Genomic DNA, 25,341 nt, shown 5'->3' with positions numbered 1-25,341 from the left:
GCAGTTTTCTGTTTCTTCCAGTTCTGTCCAACTGCTCACACTCTTCTCTACTCTTGTCTTTCCTTACCTATGAAGTATAAATGTTCTTTTTTATGGAATTGGGATTTTAAGTTTCAGATCATTACCTTAACCTTTGAACAATTTGTGTAGATTTTGACAAAGCCCTTCAACTTAATACTTTTTCCTCCCACAAAAATGTCTCTTTGGATCAAATGGGATTTTTACTCATAATCCTACAAAGTATTAGGGCCACTTCCTACAGATGAGGAAGGAGCATCTGAATGTATGCATTTGGGGTTGAACTTAATGTCTTCAAGATCCAGGAATTAAGGAGTAGCTCAAAGAGCTAAAGAGAAGCTCTTCAGGGGATGTGGATGCCCAGGAATCACATGGTTTTTGAGCTGGAAGCATCCATCTATCATTTTAAGTTTTTGGAGAACCCTGTTTGTTTCTGCCTGTGGCATCCACGAGATGCTGACTTCCTGTGTTTATCCAGTGCCGAGGACACTGGGCTCTCTTCAGTTCCCACGGTGATGGGCTGGTCCCATCCCCCTCCCATCCCTCCAGAGTGTAATGTGGTTTAAAGTTGCAGAGATCAGCAATGGGACAGGCAACTAGAGGGAAGAATCCAAACTAAGTAAACAAGCAGAACTGCCTCAGACAGGTCTTGCTCCTTGTCACACAATAATGAGACCAATGGAGCCAATCCCACAGGTGCTAATAGGCTGTCACCACTGTGCTCCTCAAAGATAGATGGGATCCAGGGTTCTTACTCCTGTGACAAAATCCTTCATATGTGAGTGTCCCTCCCACTTGTAGGAGTATGTGCTCTCCTCCAGCCCACTCACAGCACTTCTTCCTCTGACATTCTAAGCTAATTTCTGCACCACTCAATTTTACACAGAATATTACATTTTTTTTTCTGGCTCATCTGTGCTCATCTTACCTTCCTAGATAGACAAGAAATTCTTGGGATAAAGGCTGTGTCTTCTTCTTTTTTTTTTTTTTTCCATCACTGGTGCACTCAGTAAGAGGCAAAAGACATACCAGGTACTGGGGAAATACTGTCTGCTGTTTACTAAAGCAGGATACTTGTTCCCTGGCTGATAGGATAGCTTCCTGTGTCTTCCTCTGCCTGTACTGCTCCTCCTGTGTGACCATTTAATGACTCTGCCCAATACCTCTACTCCTCAGCCACTCCACCCAGCAAACCAAATGCATCTTGCCAACCCAAAGTTTTTTCCTAGTGAATTCTTTCAAAAACATTTTATAAAAGTAGTTGGCTTTTGCAAGATGAACAAATCACACCTGCATTTATAATGATTACTTTTTTAAGCCATATTTTATTTTCAAGTTTTCTTCTAGTGAACCTGCTTATACTTCTTTGTTACATTCCCCTTCAATTTATACACACCAAGAAATATTTCCCATATCTCCAATCAACTCCATGCAAAGTACAAAACTCCAGGTGAATGAGATCATGGGAATATTTCAAAATGGATGGCAATGTGTTCCATTTGGTCGCATTTGTGTGGTTTTAGTGTTAATGTTGGTACATCCATAAAGCCTTCATAAATTAGTGCTTGATAAAGGAGGTTGAATTTAAAAAAAAAAAAAGGAGGTTGAATTTAAGTTATTACTGGAAAAACAAAACCGGTGTCAGTTGGATAAATGGTGGAAGAAACACAGAGAACAAAGACATCAGCTTCTTCAACCACTTTCATCCTCAGATTGTTACTATGCTGTGCCTTTTGCAGGATGAGGCCATAGTCCCCATCACCACCCAATTCACTATCAGTGGGTCTGGCCCAAACCTATCTGTAGAGCCAGAAGGCTTCAGCTCTAAGAGCCAGGGCTGGGTAAAGAGCTTAGTTTCCTAGCAACCTGCATACAAGTGTTCCAGACAAAATGGATTACATACTGCTGATGAATTCCAAGTGAATATCCTATTGACCCAAGAAAGGAGTTAATTTGTACCTTCTGCCACACTACAGGCGTCAACTAAGAGAATTCTTTTTGTCTATGATCCCTCCTGGCATTCTCTTTGAATTGTCATGGTAAAATAAAAAGCTCTGATGGAGTCAAAAAGTGGATGGTTCAACTTTCAATTGCCTCGGAAAGAAAAGAGTCCTCATAATAGGAAGAAGAGGGCCTGTTTTTCCTCCTCTTGTTTTCTGAATACAATTTGGATTGCCTAAAATAATACCTCACCCAGGAAGAGTTATTCCAGAGACCCTGGGTAATAGACATAAATAATCTGATCACTTCACTATAAGATAACCAACTGCTGTTGTTTTTACACCTTGATCTCTTGAGATTTGGGTTTGTGTTCATTAATCCTCAGGAGCCTAATATCCCCTGGGAACTAGGACAAAATGAAATTTCTGGAAGCCAACTGCCTGGGTCTGTCACTTCCAGCTGTGTGACCTCTCTTTGGGACCTCTCTAGCACCTCCCACCTAGAAGGTTGATGTGAAGATTAAACAAGTTAATACATGTAAAATGCTTGACATTAAACCTGGCATTTAACAGGTACTACTAAACAACAGCCACAATAATATAAATTGTTGTTCTTTTTGTTATTATTGATCCAAGGATGACCCTGAAATGGAAGGTGATGTTATTATTGATCCAAGGACGACCTATTTCTCTCTCTCATTTCTTGAATTAGGATGGCAGCCTCCAAAGTGAAACCACCAAGGGAGCAGTTCTAAGATGTTCTTTACTGGAACCAGGAACTTTTCTTTTCATATTGGGGAGTCAGCCCTAATATGTGACATACATCTCTCCCCTTCTCCCAGTGGCAAGAAGGAGACAAAAGGTCCAGCGAGAACCCACTGGACTCTTGGATGAATAAAAGCACTCAGAGAAACCGCATGGAAGCTAATGTCAAGGTGGCCCACTTGCACCACCGCAGCTCAAGCCATGGGTCAGACAGTCAGAAGGACACGCTACCCAACTTCTAGAGACAAACAATTGCAGATGTGTTCTTCATGTTAAGCAGTCACACTTCTAAACTGACTAGCTTTTATAACTGAGAAATAAAAATGATATAACAAAGCATTCATCCTCTAGTTGGGCACAGACATTTGGGAGAAGAGATGGCTCTTGGTACTCTTTTGCTTGATGCCCTCCTGAAACACTTGTGAGATGACTAGACAGGTTAAGAGATTGGGCCCTAGCTGTAGTTAAGGACATCTGGACTCAGCTTAGGGGACAGGTAATGTATATTTTCTCCTTATGAAGCTAGGTACATAAGGGGGTTCAAATCTAACAACCATGGTTTCTCAGTTCTGTTTTGTGAACCTTTAGCCAGCTGGTCAGAAAAGGTCATCCCTATGGGCTAACTTGTCTGGAGAACCTGGTGGGTTACTGTCTATGGGGTCGCAAGAGTTGGACATGACTGAGTGACTAATAGGCTAACAGAAATGTGGCAAAGCTCAGTCCAGCTTGGGGGTGGAGGACTTACCTATATAAAGCATATTGAAACTGTTAACTGAACAAGACAGAAGTGGATAAGACAGAGGCTAAAATTTATCCTGCCTGCTGTGTGCTAGAAACTGTGCTGTGCTTTTATAAGACAATTGTAACACCTCATGTAGATCTCCTGATGTGGGACCGTTAGGCATTGAAAGTGGGTTTGAATTTGGAACCGTGATGCAAAACAATAGTCTTGTGAACATAAAGGCATTGATCAAGGTAGGATCATTTACCTAATTGAACTTTGAAAAATGAACACTAAATAGAGCACTTTTCATTTGATTTTATTGTTGTTCTTTTCTTGCTCATGTATCAGCAAGTTAGTTTGTAATGGTCTCATGTATGGTTCCCAATGAGTTCAGTTTTCACAGATCTTTAGAATCAGATTTAGGAATCTTGTACTGAAGATAATGTCATCTCCTCTCTTTGTGTCTTTTCCCAATCTTTTATTATGAGTGAGGAAATCAATGCCCAGAGAAACATCTCAATCAAGCATCAGCAGCAGGAGTCAGAGCTAGAACCAGAGTGTCTTTCCTCACAAAGCCCTCTTTCCCAGAACCCATGTTCCTTACCAATGAAGAGGGCACACATGAACACAAATAGCCAAATGGGACATAGCCACCCACTGGTAAAACCTTCAAAGTCAAAGAATCAAGGGCCAGCAGGGTTATCTGAAATACCTGAGACCATTGGAAGAAAAAGTTCAGGTTAAACGAGAAAATCCTATTGCTGGGCTTCTCTGGTGGACAGTGGTAAAGAATCTGCCTGCCAATGCAGGAGATAAGGGTTTGATCCCTGATCCGGGAAGATCCCACATGGCACAGAGCAAGTAAGCCTGTGCATCACCACTGTTGAGCCTGTGCTCTATAGCCCAGGAGCTAGAACTACTGAGCCCACATGCCGTACCGGTTGAAGCTCACACACCTGGATCCTGTGCTGCACAGAAAGACAGCCACCACAATGAGAAGCCCGTGTAACATGAGCACGTTGCTCCTGCAATTACAGAAAGCCCAAGCAGCAACAAAGACCCAGCACAGCAAAAATAAATAAAAATTATATATATAAAGAAAGCCCATTGCTTAAGCTGAGTAATCTCAAATAGACTGGGTAGAAGCTTCTCCACAAAATGCCCCACGTAGAAAACAACAGTCCACTATCAAAATTCAACTTGGATCTAAAAATAGGCACACACAAAAAAACAAAAATAATAAATTCTGAAATACAATAGATGAGGGGATATGGGAGGTCTTACATCAACCAATGAGGAAACTAGCTTTGTTTGGTGAACAGGTTAGATAAATTATACCTCTGGTTTTAGATTTCAAGCTGAAACTTTTAATTTAAATTCAAACATTATGAACCCATTGAACTGTGGGCAAATGACACCTTAGAAGTGTATAGGTCACTTAACCCAACTGGCTGCAACCTAAGTTCTTGTTGCTAACCAGCCTGGGGTTGTACAATTGATATTTTCCAGAGGATTAAATGCAGTGCTCCACTTCCTTCTCAAGCAGGCCCACCTTCCTGGATGCAGAGAGGAAACTGCACAGCCTATAGCAACTCTTCCTTCAGAAGTTCTCCTCCACCTCCTGACTCGCGGGTTGTTGAAGCAACCTCCACACAGGTAGATCAGCTTTTTATTTTCCCCTTTAATCCAAACCACACAGAGCTGCCCCGCTTTGCTTCAAGTTATCACTGCCTATAAAACCTTCAAGGAATCCTTTACTTTCAGGATAAGTTCAAGCTCCTTGTTTCACACTTTAAGAACTCCAGAACTTAGCCAAACTCTCCTTATGAAGTAGTCTTTCTCATATCCTCCCAAAGTGAGCCCATTTTTCCAACACAACACATCATCACTCTCCCTAAATTTGGGGTCAAACTCCTCCCTCCCTCAAACTTGCTATGTCCTGCTCCTCAAGTTCCCTGAAGTAATTCCTGCTAACTCCTCACAGATCACATTCCTCATCCATAGTAGTCCTTCTCTCCCATAGGAGGCAAGAGTAGGGATGGTTGGTCTAAATTCCAGCTCCATCACTAAACTATGACCCTGGCCAAATTGCTAAGGCTCCCCTAGTCTCAGCTTCTTCCCCTCCTCAGAGAAAGGACAATACCTATACTCCATGAGACTTGGGTAAAATTAAAGAAGATGGTTCTCACACAAGCCTTGCACTTAACAGGTACTCAGTAAGTTTTTCCTTCCTCTTTATCACATACTGCCTCTATTCTAAGTTACTGCTTATGTCTATTATACCATCTGGCCTTGAACGTAAGAGTCCTAGTCCCTGTTATCTCCCAATGGCACCTAATAAGGTTCTAGTACAGAGCCGGTTTTCATGGTCAACTTGCTTGTCACTGGAGTAATGTGATAACCCAGCTACATTCCCTCTATCTTTCTCTTTCTATGGTGGAAAACCTCAGTGAGCCAAAGTGGTTTCTATTAATGATTCAACCAAACTAGAGACAGCACTCATGGAGAACAAAAGAAATGTACAATAAGTTTTGAATCTGCTTCCAAAATTCTATCTCTGCCTAAGTTCCGGGAATGTGCCCATTTTAATAATGTAAGGACATATATAATGGAAATCTTCAAGAAATGATATCTGTGTATATGTATCTGATTCTACATAGATAGGTAAGAATCATCAAGACTTACTCCAAACTGTCAGCAGAAGTTGCAGTGGCTTTACACTTTTTTTTCCCCCAAAGTATAATAGTTTCTTCAAATGCTATCTTACTTGGAACACTAACATGAGAAGCAGCTGAAGGTATGACTTCTCTGGGTGGATAGGAGGAGGAATATGCAGGCCCTCTCTTCACAGCACACCCAGAGTCTATGTGTTCAGATGTGTGCGCATGTGTGAATGCACATACACACATACACAGAAACTCCTCTGGCACGTCCACAAAATCTAAGTCAGAAACTACAGCTTGGCAGAATAAGCAAATCATGTAGGAGGTGGGTAAACATACTCCACACTAGTGAAAAAAACATCTACTAAACAAACATATATACATGTATATGACGTCAAAGGAATTTAAATCTCGTTCTACAAGATGCCAATGTCAGAGGTTCAGCAAGTTGTACTCAATTTATGTTACAGAAAGAGAGAAACATAAACAGAAGGAGGCCGTTCTGCTGCATGGAGGTGAATGCTCTCTTTGGGCATCGCTGGGCAATGCTTTCTGGTTCACTTACCACTAACATCAGCTCCACGGGAAGCCAAGCATTTACTGGTGACCTGCAAGCCCCCAAATTCAGGATTTCTCTACGGGATGCCCTCGGAAACTGTGAACTTTAGAAATCATTTGGTTAAAGAATATTTCGTGACAACAGAAATAGCTTCAAAATACCATTTGGTGAGACAGTTGAAAATATGATACCAATTTAAAAATATACGTATAAACAGATATGTACTTTTAAACTGGAAATATATACACCAAAATGTTAGTAGTCATTAGAACAATTCTTCCTGTTCTTCTATAAATTTATCACAATTTGTATAATTAACAAATATTCTTTGTCATAAATAATAATAATTATTATTATTATTATTTGGTGACACCACACAGTATGTAGCATGTTAGTTCCCTGACCAGGGATCGAATCTGAGCACCCTGAAGTGGAAGCATGGAGTCTTCTCTGGGCCGCCAGGGAAATTCCTTACTATTATTTTTAAAGGCTAAGGCCAATGGTTTTTGGAGGAGAACAAAGCAATGAATTTACTACTAAATCTCTGGGCAGGTGGCAAGGTGCCCCATGATGGCCATAGCATGATACACAGGGTACCTAGTAGATGCTCAATAAACAGTGACTGAATGGGCAGGTGTGAGGGCCGCATCCTACTCCAGCCCATTTTGTATATATTCCCTGCACCCATGCCCCATTCCTCCTCTCTCTTCTCTCACAGTTTCAGAAAACAGAAACATTTCCAGAAACAGGCTGCAAGATTCAGCTACTCTCACCAGCTTAAGGGGCATTTTTTTTTTTTATTCCAATCTCACTAAATCTAGGTAAAACAGAGCTGTCACTCTTGAGACCCTTTCTCATGTGTGTGACAGCGCATGGGCACTGGGGAGGGGGTTCGGAGGTGAGGATATGTGAAGTAGGGAACCTGAATAGGAGGGAGGTGTTGGAGACAGAGTAACAGCAGGTGAACAATAAGGGTCAACGGGACACTTTGATGCCAAGCTGGGTTCCAATACAGACTTGCATGACTTCTCTGGGCCTCAGTTTTCTCATCCATAGAAGGAAGTGACCTTACTTATCTCACAGAGATGTAATCACAAATGTGTAGGATAGCTGAGCTAAATGAAATGAAGGCAAAAGTGACTGTCCCATTTAAATGCAAAGTTTCCTTGGAAGAAGGAAGTTGCCTGAGGTAGCGGCATCTTGGATTACCTGTGCATCACTTTACGTTCACACACACTCACACACAGGTATCCCTCTGCCCCAGGGGGTACATGAGCCAAGAGGAACGCTACAGCCTTTCCTCTCATCATGCAGAATGCATCCTGTTATGACACCTCTGTGAAGCCTTCCTTGATTATGAAAACCGTGATCTCTCCCTATCTGGGGTGGGCACCCCTGGGTCTGCTGCACACAGACATACCCCTCCCCATCACACACACACACACTCACTCTCCCTCTCCTCTCTCCTTCCTCCCCACTGCCTCCTCCATCTCAGTCCCCACCAGCCCTCCACAGGCTTCAAGTGGCCAGCAGCTATAACCCCACTACTCTGACAGAAGACCTATCACAAAGTCTTGTAAGGCCCCATAGTGATGTGTACACTGCAGGCCCTCACTGAAGATGTTTTGTTGGCTGATTAAAAGCCATGGCTCTGTTGACCAGCTTGCTCTAGGGCAGGATGGTCTTCAGAAGTAAAGAGAGTTTGCTGGAGTCCCATCACTTTGGCAATAGACTCTGCCAACGCTAAGCCTGTACGCTCTACCATAGACCTCATTTCACTGAAATTTGTTAGAAACTATGGAGGCTCTCTCTTTTATTGGCAAACATATTGATTCCCAGGTGTCTGCCTGACCCACAGACCATCTCACAGTATTGAACCTCTCAACATACTCTTGCCAGACACTTGCCAATCCTATCAAAGCCTCTCCAGCCACTCTGATACCACACTGCCCTGGAAGGCATGCTCTAGTACAAAAGAGACCCATACTTCATTCTCAGCTCTTTTATATTTAATTTGACATAGTCACCTCTTTAAAAAGAAAATCTACCAGTGGCCTAATTCTTACTCTGCTTTTTGCTTTCGTGTTTGCTGCTCTTCAGAATTGACAGCCCGAGACAAGAGACATCCGAGTTCCTTGAAACCACAATTCTCCCCCTGCATCAACACTTCTTTCCCAGAAGTTTTCACCCCCTGCTCACACAGCTTATTAAAACTCATTTGAAAAATATCTCTGGTTGCTTTTTAAGGATTTTTCCATCCTGCTTTTCCCCCAGGGCAGCGAGGGAGGTTGGCTGAGGGAGATTATTTAGTTCACCCTCTGTTTCCTTCTTAGCGACTCATACTGACCAAGCCCTCCATGAGTCTTCTTCCCAGGCCTGGCAGGAAATGCCAAAGGATCGGGGATGGGGACAATTAGGTAGAGACTCTCATTTTGAATGAGAAAAAAATCATGACAAATTTACTCAAGTCAGGTTTCGTTGGAAGGGATGATTTCACAATGGAGATCATATTCAGCAGCTCAAAATACCTGAGAATTTTCTTTCTAATAACCAGAAAAAAAAAAAAAAAAGCAAAAACAAGCCTACCCCTCAGTGGCGCTCCCATCCCCAGCCTTCCATGGATGAGGGAAGGCAGAAGAGGCAATTCCTAAAATCATGCCTCCTCCTAAGCCCTGACACTAAGTAGCCCATAACTTTTAGAGCCCAAAGAAGCAGGCTCCCAGTATTGCCTTCCCCTCTCTACCAATGAACATCTGATTCTGCAGATGCAGGAACCCCCCTCTTCATTTCCCCAACATCCTCCCTTTCTTCCTCTCCTTCACTGCAGTTGTTAAGCCATCAGCATTTCCTTGGAAAAAGCAGGACACACACTGAGGTAGGAGTTCTAGTGTTGGAAAAATCATAATGAAAATGAGAGTAGGAGATCTTCATAAGCATCTTCATAAGTAGTCATAAGCATCTCTTTTCCATCATCCTCTTTACAAATGCTACCCATGCTTAAAGGTCCAAGTTAGGTGCCACCTCTTCCAGGAAGCCTTCCCAACAGCCTTTGGCAGAGCTTCAAATGAATCACCTAAAGAGCTCCACTAGAAGAGTCACTATGCTGTAGAGTATCACTTGCTGCTTATCTATCTCCCCACTAAATAGCAACCTTTATGCATTCAGAGTTAGTATGTTTTGAGTTGTGTAGCCTCAGTAATGTCTAGCATACAACAGATGCCCAATAAATACTTGTATATTCACTGAATTAATTATCAGCTTTACTGCAGTGGGTTGTTATGCCCCCCTTCAGGGGATCTTCCCAACTCAGGGATTGAACCCAGGTCTCCTGCATTGCAGGCAGATTCTTTATTGACTGAGCCACCAGGGCAGCCATATATTCTTTAAGCAAGAAATTACTGTGTGTATGAAAATATTAAATGTGCTGTTAATCTAATATCAACCATTAAAAATAAGTAGAATATGAACATTTTAGTTTCTCATCCATATCAACAGCTAGTACAATGCTTATAATTCTTTATGGCTATGTCAAAGAAATGCAAAAAGGCAAAATGGTTGTGTGAGGAGGGCTTACAAATAGCTGAGAAAAGAAGACAAGCTAAAGGCAAAGGAGAAAAGGGAAAATATACCCAATTGAAAGCAGAATTCCAAAGAACAATAATGAGAGGTAAGAAAGCCTTCCTCAGTGATCAATGCAAAGAGACAGAGGAAAACAATAGAATGGGAAAGACCAGAGATCTCTTCAAGAAAATTAGAGATACCAAGGAAACATTTCATGCAAAGATGGGCACAATAAAGGACAGAAAAAGTATGGACCTAACAGAAGCAGAAGATATGAAGAAGAGGTGGCAAGAATACACAGAAGAACTATACAAAAAAGATCTTAATGACCCAGATAATGAGGATGCTGTAGTCACTCACCTAGAGCCAGACATCCTGGAATGTGAAGTCAAGTGGCTTTAGGAAGCATCACTATGAACAAAGCTAGTGGAGGTGATGGAATTCCAGCTGAGCTATTTAAAATCCTAAAAAAAGATGCTGTGAAAGTGCTGCCCTCAATATGCCAGCAAATTTGGAAAACTCAGCAGTGGCCACAGGACTGGAAAAGGTCAGTTTTCATTCCAAATCCAAAGAAAGGAAATGCCAAAAAATGATCAAACTACTGCACAACTGCACTCATCTCACATGTTAGCAAAGTAATGCTCAAAATTCTCCGAGCGAGGTTTCAATAGTACATGAACCAAGAACTTCCAGATGGTCAAGCCGGTTTTAGAAAAGGCAGACGAACCAGAGATCAAATTGCCAACATCTGTTGGATCATCAAAAAAGCAAGCGACTTCCAGAAAAACATCTACTTCTGCTTTATTGACTATGCTAAAGCCTTTGACTGTGTGGATCACAACAAACTGTGGAAAATTCTTCAAGAGATGGGAATACCAAACCACCTTATGCCTCCTGAGAAATCTGTGTGCAGGTCAGGAAGCAACAGTTAGAACCAGACATGGAACAACAGACTGGTTCCAAATTGGGAAAGGAGTACGTCAAGGCTGTATATTGTCACCCTGCTTATTTAACTTCTATGCAGAGGTACATCAGGTGAAATGCCAAACTGGATGAAGCACAAGCTGGAATCAAGATTGCTGGGAGAAATATCAATAACCTCAGATATGCAGATAACACCACCCTTATGACAGAAAGAGAAGAGGAACTAAAGAGCCTCTTAATGAAAGTGAAAGAGGAGACTGAAAAAGCTGGCTTAAAACTCAACATTCAGAAAACTAAGATCATGGCACCTGGTCCCATCAGTTCAGTTCAGTTCAGCTGCTCAGTCGTGTCCGAGTCTTTGCCACCCCATGAACCACAGCATGCCAGGCCTCCCTGTCCATCACCAACTCCCAGAGTTCACCCAAACCCATGTCCACTGAGTCAGTGATGCCATCCAACCATCTCATACTCTGTCACCCCCTTCTCCTCCTGCCCTCAATCTTTTCCAGCATCAGGGTCTTTTCACATGAGTCAGCTCTTTGCATCAGGTGGCCAAAGTATTGGAGTTTCAGCTTCAACATCAGTCCTTCCAATGAACACCCAGGACTGATCTCCTTTAGGATGGACTGGTTGGATCTCCTTGCAGTCCAAGGGACTCTCAAGAGTCTTCTCCAACACCACAGGTCAAAAGCATCAATTCTTCGGCACTGAGCTTTCTTTATAGTCCAACTCTCACATCCATACACAACCACGGGAAAAACCATAGCATTGACTAGATGGACCTTTGTTGACAAAGTAATGTCTCTGCTTTTTAATATGCTATCTAGGTTGGTCATAACTTTCCTTCCAAGGAGTAAGTGTCTTTTAATTTCATGGCTGCAATCGCCATCTGCAGTGATTTGGGAGCCCCCCAAAATAAAGTCAGCCACTGTTTCCACTGTTTCTCCATCTATATGCCATGAAGTGATGGGACCGGATGCCATGATCTTAGTTTTTTGAATGTTGAGTTTTAAGCCAACTTTTTCACTCTCCTCTTTCACTTTCATCAAGAGGCTCTTTAGTTCTTCTTCACTTTCTGCCATAAGGGTGGTGTCATCTGCATATCTGAGGTTATTGATATTCCTCCCGGCAATCTTGATTCCAGCTTGTGCTTCATCCAGCCCAGCATTTCTCATGATGTACTCTACATATAAGTTAAATAAGCAGGGTGACAATATTCAGCCTTGACGTACTCCTTTTCCTATTTGGAACCAGTCTGTTGTTCCATGTCCAGTTCTAACTTGCTTCCTGACCTGCATACAGGTTTCTCAAGAGGCAGGTCAGGTGGACTGGTATGCCCATCTCTTTCAGAATTGTCCACAGTTTATTGTGATCCACACAGTCAAAGGCTTTGGCATAGTCAATCAAGCAGAAATAGATGTTTTTCTGGAACTCTCTTGCTTTTTCGATGATCCAGCAGATGTTGGCAATTTGATCTCTGGTTCCTCTGCCTCTTCTAAAACCAGCTTGAACATCTGGAAGTTCACGGTTCATGTACTGCTGAAGCCTGGCTTGGAGAATTTTGAGCATTACTTTACTAGCATGTGAGATGAGTGCAATTGTGCGATAGTTTGAGCATTCTTTGGCACTGCCTGCTTTGGGATTGGAATGAAAACCGACCTTTTCCCGTCCTGTGGCCACTGCTGAGTTTTCCAAATTTGCTGGCATATTGAGTGCAGCACCTCACAGGGTCATCTTTCAGGACTTGAAATAGCTCAACTGGAATTCCATCATCTCCACTAGCTTCGTTCAGAGTGATGCTTCCTAAGGCCCACTTGACTTCACATTCCAGGATGTCTGGCTCTAGGTGAGTGATCACACTATCGTGATTATCTGGGTCGTGAAGATCTTTTTTGTACAGTTCTTCTGTGTATTCTTGCCAGCTCTTCTTAATATCTTCTGCTTCTGTTAGGTCCCTACCATTTCTGTCCTTTATTGTGCCCGTCTTTGCATGAAATGTTCCCTTGGTATCTGTAATTTTCTTGAAGAGATCTCTAGTCTTTCCCATTCTATTGTTTTCTTCTATTTCTTTGCATTGATCCCATCACTTCATGGCAAATAGATGGGGAAACAATGGAAACAGTGACAGATTTTATTGTCTTGGGTTCCAAAATCTCTGCAGATGGCGACTGCAGCCATGAAATTAAAAGACGCTTGCTCCTTGGAAGAAAAGCTATGGCAAACCTAGACCGCATATTAAAAAGCAGAGACATTACTTTGCTGACAAAGGTCCATCTAGTCAAAGCTATGGTTTTTCCAGTAGTCATGTATGGGTGTGAGATTTGGACCATAAAGAAAGCTGAGCACTGAAGAATTGATGCTTTTGAACTGTGGTGTTGGAGAAGACCCTGGAGAGTCCCTTGGACTGCAAGGAAATCAAACCAGTCAATTCTGAAGAAAATCAGTCCTGAATATTCATTGGAAGGACTGATGCTGAAGCTGAAGCTCCAATATTCGGCCACCTGATGTGAAGAACTGACTCATTTGAAAAGACCCTGATGCTAGGCAAGAATGAAGGCAGGAGGAGTAGGGGATGACAGAGGATAAGATGGTTGGATGACATCACCGACTCAATGGACATGAGTTTGAGCAGGCTTCGGGAATTAGTGATGGCCAGGGAAGCCTGGCATGCTACAGTCCATGGGGTTGCAAAAGAGTTGGACATGACTGAGTGACTGAACTGAACTGAACTGATGTCAATCTTGAAGAGCATAATGCCCTTATAAAGTAAGAATTATGCCCAGGGACTTTTTTTTTTCAGTTGTAAGACGGAGGGCCTGAGAGAAATGAGGCTACTCTATCTCAACTGGAGTAGGAAGTCTCTTTACCTCCTTTTCATACTATATGTTTGCTACACAATTAAATACAGTTTTGTAGATTTTTCCAGCTGTTTCAGGTGACTCTAGCATCCCAAAGAGCATAGGGATAATTCCAGTCAAACACACTGGTGTGCATTTGATTGAAACTGAAGATACTGGCTTAATTTGAGGGCCCTCTGCCTTTTCTCACAAGCACTGGAGCCATTTCATTTGCTTTTTCCCTTTTAGATCCCATGGAGAATGATCAGAGCACAGGGGTCAAGGACAGGTGGGCTTGGCACAGAAAAGGCCACAACGGTATTTAACTGTAACTCGGTCATTTAGTGGGCTGTAGTAACCAGACTTGACGTCACAACTGGCGCCAGAGGGTTTACACAATCATTGCCATTGGTCACCATACCAGACCTGGGACCTTACACACTTCCAAGTCCTATCAGGCAATCTGTGTAGTGCATGGCCTGAAGCCATGTGCAGCCTCTCAGGAGCTTCTCAAAGGAATGCTTCCGTAGGGGCTGTTTCTTCTACATACCAAACAATAAAAGCTCACCTAAAAATAATTAAACCCGACTTAACACTATTTCTGCTCTCTGTGTCATAATTAAGCAAGAATGAAAGAAATCTTAATAGGATTGCAAGCAGGTCTTGTGTTCATTAATCATGTGTTAGAGACTTAGTCAAAAACAGGTTTATGAAGGCTCAGAAACACCATCCTTTCTTTTCAGGAAAAGCGAAACTAAAGCTGTACTGCACTATGGCCACTGAACTCAGTTCCATTCCCACCCAAGTCCTGTTCCCGTCCTCCCCACTCTGCAGGGCCTGGATCCAACTCCTTCCTCACCTCCAGACTCTAAGGATCACCCCCTCCTCTGAGTTTTCCTGGCTTGAACACCTCCACCCAGAATGTAACTACTCAAGGCTGTTTGCTGTGAAAGTTAGTATAACCCCCTCATGCCTTATTGAGTAAAGTCCTCCACTTGAGAATTTTTGCTGATAACTCCACACCCAGAACCTACCTCAGAGTCAGGTGAACATCAGTTATTCTTTAAAATCATGATGACTGGTTGCCATAGGAAAAGCCACATTTTCTAACCATTAAGCTGGGAGCTTATTCAGTGATTCCTCATAAGATTTTTTTCACTAGTAAGCTCAGGTCCTTCAGTGAGATTAAACTATGATTTGCTTTGGAAAAATTAGATGAACATACTATCTGTCATGTTAAGTGAGATGTGCCATGGTCAACTGCATGGTTTGGGAATTGCTCCCGTAACTGTGGCCACCTGACATTGGCCTAAGAAAAATCTCTGAACTACAGAGGAAAGCCCCTTCTCTCCCCAGCCTTACCCTCTAGCCACTCAGACACAAATCTCCATGTCATTTGGTCACTGTTCTGCCACAAAGGAAACCCATGGTATCATTAGATACTATTTTCTGCTTCAAGAGCAGTCGCATAATGAGGACCCTAGCGTTGATATTCTAAATGCACAGAGGAGAACACTGTTGACCCTAAAGACATCAATCCCACTCCTCATTCACCAACACTGCAAGGAAGCAGAGCCTCCGCTGAGGCTCCCCAGGTCTACCACGTACAGGTCCCCACACAAGGTCCCTACAGTTAGACTGGACCTCTCTTGGGATGTCGGACCTCTTGGCAATGTGTCCAAAGAAAGAAAGCTAATGTGGAGCCCTGCGAGGAAAGCAGCTCAGATAGTAAGAGATAAGGCACAGCTGCTGTGGGCAGGGGAAGATGGGGTAACACAGCGTGGTATCAGAGCAGTCCCCACTCAACTGGAAGTCCCAGAGACGAGACGGTAGCTCGACTGCCAATACCAAGTGTCTGTGGGCCAAAGACTTACTTCTCTGAAATCTGATTTTCACACTGGTGCAAAAAGAAGAATAGAGGAGAGAATTTTTAAAAAATCTCCCACCCCTCCATCTCTGAGAGTAACCAGCTACTATGTGTGAGGCCCTTGATAGGCACCATGGAAGATAAAGAAATACAGGAAAAGTTTCTCATTAATTCAGAATTATTCTCAGGCAGAGAAAAGAGGAAAGCTGACCTCATGACTGACTCCGTAATGTGCTTACAGATTATTTTCATTTCTTTACTGCCACCTTCTGGTCTCTAGGCACCTACATGGTAATTTTAAAATGCTACCTTAAATTTGTGATTCATGATGGATTTTTTTTTTTGACCATGCCATGTGGCTTGCAGGATCTTAATTCCCTGACCAGGGATTGAACCCCTGGCCATGGTGGTGAAAGACCACTGGACCACCAGAGAATTTCCCATATGGCAGTTTTAGTACTTGTTCACGTCCTTTACCTCATATGATGGTACACAGATTAGACATAGTTCAGGGGGCCTTATTGTATTTTCATTTGATCTGAGGGCAACGACAAACTTAAGTGATTTGCCAAGTGACAAAAAGTTAGGAGCCGAGCAAGGATGAGCCATGCCTGCTGTTTTCTCCAAGGAGCAGACACCAGGGTTATTCATTTGACTTTCTTTGTCCAGCTACATCATAAAGACTTCCATCACCCTCTCATCCCTTCACAAGCACAGCCTTGAGTGGAAAACCTCTTACTCCTAAAAAAGAGAATGCTGTTCAAATATTCCCTGATCTTTTCAAGGGTAAAATTTATTCCATTGTACAAGGTCCTTGAGAAAAGAATGTAGGGGATCTAGGACTGATTTTTTAAATTTTATCTGACAGTCAAAATACTAGTATCCTCCTGCACAACCCTCAGACGGCAGTCCACCAGCTTCCTCTTAAACATACCTTGGTCTGGAAGCAGCAATAGAGTTGGGTTAGATATGGATGTTTTCGAGCCAGAGCCAAAATCCGCTTCTCTGTCATCGTGCAGTCTACATCATCATCCTGAAGGATGACATCCTTCTTTAGGACCTTCACAGCATAGACTTCATCTTTGCCTTTGAGCTCCGCCAACATGACCTGTAATTAACCAAAACCACCCCATAAGTCTATTTATATAGGAAATGAAAATAAACCCAAGTCAACACCAAATGCTTTAAAAACTAAGTCATTTTATCTTTAATTTTAAATAGTATTGTAGTATTTGAAATGTAAAGACTATCCATCCCAATACAGCTACTATAATTTATTTGTTTTTAATCTCTAGCACTGTGTCCAGGCAAAGAAAAGTTCAATGCACATTTGTTAAACAAATTATATGAACATATTAATAATTTTTCCTATGTTCATATAATTTGTCATACTTGCAATGAGTACAGCAAATATAGCATAGATTTTTTAACTGAACATCATTTCATAAGCATTTCTCTATATAGTCTCCATCATATCATGGTTGCTGATACTCAATTCAAGTATATCTATAACAGTTTATTTAACCATGTACTTCAAACTAGTTTCATCCAATTATTGGTGGTTTAGTCGCTAAGTCATGTCTAATTCTTGCGACCCCATGGACTGTAGCCTGCCAGGCTCCTCTGTCCATGGGATTCTCCAGGCAAGAATACTGGAGTGGGTTGCCATTTCCTTCTCCAATCCAATTATTAAGTATTATATAAATAAATTGCTTCAGGTGCTTTATACATATAACTTTTCTTTCTTTTAGATCATAGCCTTAAGATAGAAAATCTTAAAAGTGAATTATAGAGCTAAATGTGTATGTTTCCTGACTTTCAAAAAGGAGATACTATATAATCTGCCACTAGTAATGTAGAAGTGCTTTAGTTTCATGTACATTCACTAATGTGGTGCTTTCACATAAAAAGCTTTGCTTATGTAATGAGTGTGAAATGTTTCCTCAATGCTGTTTTAACTTGTAATGAAACTAAAAATCTTTGTTTTCTAACTATAATTTCTTTTTGTGTGAATTATTATCCTCTGTCCAGTTATCTACTATTTTATACTACTATATTCTTTAGGAATCCTTATGAGCTTGGTATGTAAAGTTACTATCACTTTAATTTCTGCAAAGGTTTTTCTAAACCTGCCATATGATTTTCTGTTATTTTTTCTATTGAACAAGGTCCTCTATCTTTTTGTAGTTGAATCTGTCCTTATTTACCTTTATGATTTCTTTTACAGCTTTAAAGCCGGGAATGTGATTCCTTCTCCAGAGAGTGAATTAACAGCTCTATTTTCTTAAAGTTTTCCTATCATTTGATATTTTTGCACCCATTTCCCTACAAATGTGACAAGATTTTCTCCCATTAAATAACTTGTAAATACAGTATTTCAGTCATCAGAGCTAAAGAACAGTAACTCAGAAGCTTAATGATGGCATTCAGGATGTTACCCTGAAGACGTTTGTCACCCACATACAATACAAAGTCTTTAAAACTGGCTCAAACTTTGGCAGCAATTTTTCTGAAGAAGCAACCCAAATGCTCCCGAGTCATTGGGAGCTTACATCCTATGGAAACCTGGAGCCTCTGAACCTGCTTCTTTCCCCTTGAGTCTTGCTCAGAATTAAACCAGGTCTTGCTTACATTCCAGAGTTATGTCTCATCAGAGGACTGGGGTCTGCTTCTTACATAACCAGTCTCTGAAGAATTTGATTGCTTCAGCCTTTGCTATTAGAGTCAATCCCACCAATGACTTTTGCTATTAAATCAAAGCCACCCACAGTCTCAGGATGAAATGTGGCAGGTAAGATGGCTGGGAACCAGGTCTCATCCTCTGGGGGCTCCAGAAAGCCACTTCCTCTGTAGAGAAGTGGAGCAGGTCTATAGCTTAGCCTGCAAAAGTCCAGGATGCATGAGGGCATGGGGCCCCCGCAAGCTCCCAGAGCCAGGCGCCTGGCTCCAGAGCGTGGCCACCTTGCTCTAGGAGGTCCTAGAAAGGTGACTGCCATTGATCCCAGGCATGGCTTTGTGATAAGCAGGGAATAATCAGGGGTCTTAGCTGAAATGTTAACCAGTTTCCTATCTTCTAAGATAAACTGGGCTTATTTTGTCCCTCTCATCCCACCTTCAGAATGCTGGCTGGTCACCATGAAGGCTTTAGTGGGCACACTCTGCACCCATGCCCCAGATCGCTGCAGTGGGCTCAGGGGAGCAGGAGAGGAGAAGGGTCCCAAGGGCAGTGGCCCCTGATCCAAGACCTGAGATGACTGTGCCCATTCTCTCGCCACAGGCGGAGGATAAAAAAGACATTTAGCCAGTGTCAGAAAAGTCACTTAAAATAACATTTAATTTACAAAGTAATACACTCCTTTGAGCCTCAAGTTCACTCAGGGCAGAGATGCTAGAATTAATTTCCAAAATTTTTGTAATGAATTAAAAAAACAGAATTTCAGATGGATCTCTGAAAGGAAGAAAGCTCTCAGGACTATTATTGATAATGGGAGGTCAAGCACACGTAAAGCACTTTAGACTGCTCAGAGTGCTTTCTCGCTCGCGCTCTCACTGGGTTCCTGTTCCTATTTGACAAATGAGAAAAACTGAAACCCAGAGAGCTGGAATGACTACCCTGGAGTCCTGCAGCCCAGGAGCAGCAGAACCCTGGTTCCTGTCTGCTTGGCCTCAGGCCATTTTCACTCGACCAGGAAGGAAAACATAACCAGACCAGGCTGAAATGTTCATCACTTAATTTTGGATCAGACCGGCAGTTCTGCCCTTGCGTGCCACAGACCTTGCCGAAGCTGCCTTTGCCCAACACCTTGATGAAGTTGAACTCATCCAGGCCCAAGCGCTTGGCCTGGCCTTGCCGGATTTCACCATTTTCACCCAGGCTCGCCAGCTGACCATCGGTGGACGAGGCTGCCCTGTGCTCCTCCCCTCGATTGTCAAATGACAAGGCCTTCCGGATGTTGTTTTCAAGTTCTTTTATTTCTAGGACCAAGGGTGACAAGATATTGCATTAGTGTGCACCTCACAAGCCCTTCCTGTTAGGATCGGATATTCAAAATGTTCCCCCCTGCACATGACTCTCAACCCTTCCCTCTGGTTCTTCACAGCAACAGACCCAGCGAGGCATTCCTGTAAGTCCCTTCATCTGCGTTACACACTTTCACTGGCACCTAATTAATGTACAGCAAGGCCTAGGAACACAAAGAGGAGAACAACATGGTCCCCGCCAATCCTCTCCTTCAGATCTGCCTTTTATTCTGGGACTGGGCCACCTCTCTGAAAGCCCCCTTCTGCTGGTAGCCTGTTGCATTGTTTTAGGTGTAATGCAGGAATCCTGGCCTCCCAAAGGCAATAGGGACCCTTCAAGTTTCCTTTGAAAATTAAAACGATGACTAATGGAAAACTGCTGTCACAGTAATTATTGGTGAGGTAATTATTTCAATAACTGGGACTAAGAAGTCTTTACCTTCTAAGGGACTTTATTTGGCTTTATTGCTGGGTTTATTCTAAATACCCATATTCCATAAGGTTATTTAACCAAATGAGCAGTGGGCTTATTGTTAACAAAAGAATTGTGTCCCAAGAGTGACATGTTGCAAATTTATCTCAGATGGGGCAGGAATTCCTCAGCAGTTTCATAACTATGACACAGCCTTGCGCTGCTGCAGAGTATGTGACCTGAATTAACCTGGGGATGATAATGCTGGGTGACCCTTTGACCTTTTCTATTTGAGAAAACTTTGTTGTTAGCTATACATTCACCAAGACATACACTCCTTTGTGTAGAAGTGGACATCTCGAGCATAATCCAGTTTTAAAAGATGCTTGTGAATAACTGGGATCACAGGGGGGAAACACAAACTATTAACCTTTGGGAATCAGAATCAAGCAGGAGTGATCAGCTGCTGCTTGACATAAAGACAACTTTGGCTCCTTTACAGAAGGACTGAGGCCTATGAAAGCTCCATGATCTGAAGGCTTGACTTCTCTGAGATGTGTCGGGACAGAGTGCAGAGGAGAGGTGAGGACAGCTTCCAAGTCTACAGATATGCCCATGCCAGCTCTGCAGTTTTCTATCACTTACTCTTAACTAAGTATAACTTTTGCTCTCAGCATAGAGCTTCTGCTCACAACTTGCAAGCAAGTTATTAAATGAATTTTGGAAGACAGAACTTGGATATTAAAACTTGAAGAAAATATCTTTCTATGTGTTCTTACAACAGAGAGAAGAGGAGTTGTGCCTTATTTCAGTTCTGCGATAATGCACTGTCTTGCTAAGAAGGTTTTCACATCTATTTGTCCTCACAACATGGCTGGGAAATACTGTACCTTCACGGATGGGGGACAAAGAGAGGTCCTGAGGGGCATGGCGTCCTGCCGAGGCTGGACAGCAGGCTGGGCAGGAACCAGGCCTACAAATCCAGTTGCCTCATGCTTGCCTGGGGTTTCTTTGTCATGTGACTCTGTCCCCTTGAAGCTCTCAAAGGAGCTCTCAGCCTTAAAAAAGCAAAACCTGAAAATACTCCCATTGGACGGGGACAGCATCTGCTTGTTTGGAGGCCCCGGGGAACCACTGGATTAGTTACGAAGGGCTCAAACCTCTTTTGAAAGGAAGCAGAGTATAAAGGTGCAGAAAGTTAATCAGAGAAGCATGAAGAGGGACTCAGATCAATTATTTTGTGACCTCAGGACTGGCATACCCACTGCAGCTTTTTTATTTACTTCTGGGGAAGAAGGGCTGGCTTGCAGTGATGATCTCCACAGAGGGTTCCATGGCAAGGCTTCTGAGAATGGGGTCCCTAGGCCATAAGGGGTGACATCTCGCCTATACCACTGACTTAATTCCTGACCTTTGGACAAAACTTTTTAACTCTCTGCCTTCCACTTCTCACCCTATAACCTGGGGACAGTAAGGGAGCATAGACAGAGAGTTGGCTTGAGTGAAGAATGAGGATAAGGAAGACAAAAGGGGCTATAGAACATCAAGGCACTATTGTTCTGACTTGTTAATGATTATTCCTGTTCTGCAGATGCAAACATCCCTTCCCAGTGAGATCTGGTTCTGGTTACCAGAGGGGAAGGTCTAAAATGTATATATCCCTCCTCAGTCTTGGCAACCTTGGATGCTTGCAGAATTCAGAAACCTTTGATAACTTTCAGAATATTCTGATGGAGAAGGAGACATCCTGAGCTGAGCTCTAGAGGGGAGTCAGGTGCAGAGCTGGCTTCTAGCAGGCTCTGCCAGCGTTACCTTCCTATCCCCACCCACCCATCTCCAGACTCCTGCCCTGATCTCAAGTTTTGGGTATGATGGTGAAGTTCAGGGAGGAAGGAAGTCAGATTCAACTCAACTGAGCGGTGCTGAGGGGGCTGGGAGCAGAGCTGGGCAGTGTGGGGAGAGAAGGGCTGCGCTCTCTGCCTCTCCTGCACGTGGAAGCTGGAAGATAGGCGAGAGGAAAGAAAGAACCACAGCTCCCCATCTCTCTCTCTTCTATCCTGCCTGGGAGTGATGTCAGGGTGGTAGAGCCATTTAGTGCCACACTCTCAAGCCTTGGACTCCTTGGCCTTTCCAAGGACAGAGCTCAGAGGTAAAGAAGCAAATCTGAGGGTCTCACCCTGGTCACAGGGGGAGGTGGGGGCCGACTTGGATCGATCTTCCTCAGACGGTGAGCTTCCAGAAGCAGGCTGTGGGGACTCAGCACCAGCAATGAGCTAGAGAGAGGGAGAGAACAAGGGGAGAAAGGGTTCAGAAAGGAGATGGGGAGTTTCCCTAAAGTCAAAAGCATCAAGATACGATGCCAGGGGCTATAGCAGTCCCTGGTGCCCAGTAGCTCTTGCTGAATTGATCATCTGAAAGCAGAGACTCAAGGGTTCCTTTGTCAATTAAAGGAAAGAAAACAAGTGATGTCAGCTTGTTTAATTTTTATTCTACCCAAATACAACTGACCTTTCCAAGAAAAACTCAACCTCACCCCTTCCATGAAACTTCTCTTGCCTACCCAAGCAATGCTAATTGTCTCATCCAGAGCAACTTGACAGCTGCTTGGTATTTATTCCCTACCTTGTTCAGCTTTACTTAATTTGGGATCTCTACTCAGGTAGACTGTAGGTTCTCTGAAGGTTAAGAGCCTATCTAGTATTTGTACTGCCCCTGGAGATCGCACAGAGTAAGGCACATAACAGAAGCTCAATAAGCATTTTCAGATGTGTCAATATTTGTCGGCAATCAGTAAATCTTTAGCAGGACATCCTCCATGAAATCTATTTCTTGGCATAGATGCTGGTATATTCATACTAAGTTCCCATTAAAGGCAGAAGTTTGCACTCAAGAGGTCACAAGCACTTCTGTTCCCCTTTACTCTTGATCTACCCGCTGTGCACACACATCATTTCTGGATGATCAGCTGCTTGCAAGGGGCACTATGAAGGTAACTCAGGCTCCAGAAAGCCTGACGATCCCACGTAGAAGCTTCCTCAGCTTCTGGCCAAGGGCACTTATCTCCCATCCTCTCGTACTAACTCAAGGTACTACTTGGTTTGCTTGACTTTTTCCAGCTTTTGCATCAGGAGCAACACAGCAGTAAAACTCTCAGGACTGAAGTCTCTTAGTCTCTGACTCTGCTCCTTCCTTATTTTCTCCATGTTGGCTTCTTAGCACCAGGATCTCCCAAATCCAAGACAGGCAGACAATGCCTGGTTACTCTCATTACAGGCCATGTAAATACAGGGGAGGGGGCAGGTACTGAGTTTTCTCTGAAATGTTCCATGACAGTAAAGATTCCAACTCAGTTTACTTCTCAGTTTAGTTCAGTCACTCAGTCGGGTCTGACTCTTTGCAACCCCATGAACTGCAGCACGCCAGGCCTCCCTGTCCATCACCAACTCCCAGAGTTTACCCAAACCCATGTCCATTAAGTCAGTGATGCCATCCAACCATCTCATCCTCTGCCGTCCCCTCCTCCTCCTGCCCCCAATCCCTCCCAGCATCAGGGTCTTTTCCAATGAGTCAACTCTTCGCATGAGGTGGCCAAAGTATTGGAGTTTCAGCTTCAACATCAGTCCTTCCAGTGAACACCCAGGACTGATCTCCTTTAGGATGGACTGGTTGGATCTCCTTGCAGTCCAAGGGACTCTCAAGAGTCTTCTCCAACACCACAGTTCAAAAGCATCAATTCTTCGGTGCTCAGCTTTCTTTATAGTCCAACTCTCACATCCATACACGACTACTGGAAAAATCATAGCCTTGACTAGACAGACCTTTGTTGACAAAGTAATGTCTCTGCTTTTTAATATGCTGTCTAGGTTGGTCATAACTTTCCTTCCAAGGAGTAAGCGTCTTTTAATTTCATGGCTGCAATCACCATCTGCAGTGATTTTGGAGCCCAAAAAAATAAAGTCTGCCACTGTCTCCACTATTTCCCTATCTATATGCCATGAAGTGATGGGACCGGATGCCATGATCTTAGTTTTCTGAATGTTGAGCTTTAAGCCAACTTTTTCACTCTCCTCTTTCACTTTCATCAAGAGGCTCTTTAGCTCTTCTTCGCTTTCTGCCATAAGGGTGGTGTCATCTGCATACCTGAGGTGACTGATATTTCTCCCGGCAATCCTGATTCCAGCTTCCTCCAGCCCAGCATTTCTCATGATGTACTCTGCATATAAGTTAAATAAGTAGGGTGACAATATACAGCCTTGACATACTCCTTTTCCTATTTGGAACCAGTCTGTTGTTTCATGTCCAGTTCTAACTGTTGCTTCCTGACCTGCATACAGGTTTCTCAAAAGGCAGGTCAGGTGGTCTGGTACTCCCATCTTCTTCAGAATTTTCCACAGTTTATTGTGATCCACATAGTCAAAGGCTTTGGCATAGTCAATAAAGCAGAAATAGATGTTTTTCTGGAACTCTCTTGCCTTTTCGATGATTCAGCAGATGTTGGCAATTTGATCTCTGGTTCCTCTGCCTTTTCTAAAACCAGTTTACTTCTGGCAAGGAGCAAAATCGTGTCTGCTGAACAGGACTCTCTGCAGAGCCTGTACATATGTGGGTTCAGCACTGTCATCACAGGGTGTCTGTCTAACCTGCCTTCTGGGTGGGGCCTCGGCATTAGGGGTTCTGACATTCTGCTTGTAGCTTCAATGTCCTGGGTCAGTAACTGAAGTCCTGCTTCTACCAGTGGGACTGTCAAGAGCTGAGAAGAGCCACCAGAAGCACAAAAATCTCACGTTAGTCAGGAGGAGAGGGTGTTTTTTCCTCTAACCCTTACAAAATAGCTCTGTTTATTGGAAAGGTAAAGAAGAAAATGCTTAAGAAGATGGAAACAACCAAACCTTCCCATTCAAGGGAAAAGCCTCCTCTGAGAGGCAGCAGGGAAAAGGCATGGGCAGCTTCTAGAACAAGAAGGGAAACACAAAGCCCTTCAGAAAGTATTTCAAGGGAAAATTTAGAGACAACATTTAGGAGCTAAGACTGTTGAGGCACCCAGAGTCAGG

General features: G+C 43.1%; 1 protein-coding gene across 3 annotated transcripts in view; it reads right to left on the bottom strand.

Moving 5' to 3' along the window:
* The window catches only part of PRKCE (protein kinase C epsilon), a 535,293-nt gene that overhangs the window by 150,501 nt on the left and 359,451 nt on the right, over positions 1-25,341 (bottom strand). For all 3 annotated transcript variants that reach the window (XM_043468474.1, XM_043468473.1, XM_043468475.1), the window contains exons 9-11: positions 22,467-22,563; positions 19,634-19,833; positions 16,793-16,966 (exon numbers count right to left, since the gene is read on the bottom strand). In XM_043468474.1, the coding sequence (XP_043324409.1) occupies positions 16,793-16,966; positions 19,634-19,833; positions 22,467-22,563 (471 nt within the window). The remainder of the gene's footprint in view (positions 1-16,792; positions 16,967-19,633; positions 19,834-22,466; positions 22,564-25,341) is intronic.

This window comes from Cervus canadensis, chromosome 5 (genome assembly GCF_019320065.1).
Source record: "Cervus canadensis isolate Bull #8, Minnesota chromosome 5, ASM1932006v1, whole genome shotgun sequence".
In the NCBI taxonomy this organism is placed as follows: Eukaryota; Metazoa; Chordata; class Mammalia; order Artiodactyla; family Cervidae; genus Cervus; species Cervus canadensis.
Note: the sequence above shows the minus strand (reverse complement) of the source record. Positions and strands in the feature narration are given on the sequence as shown.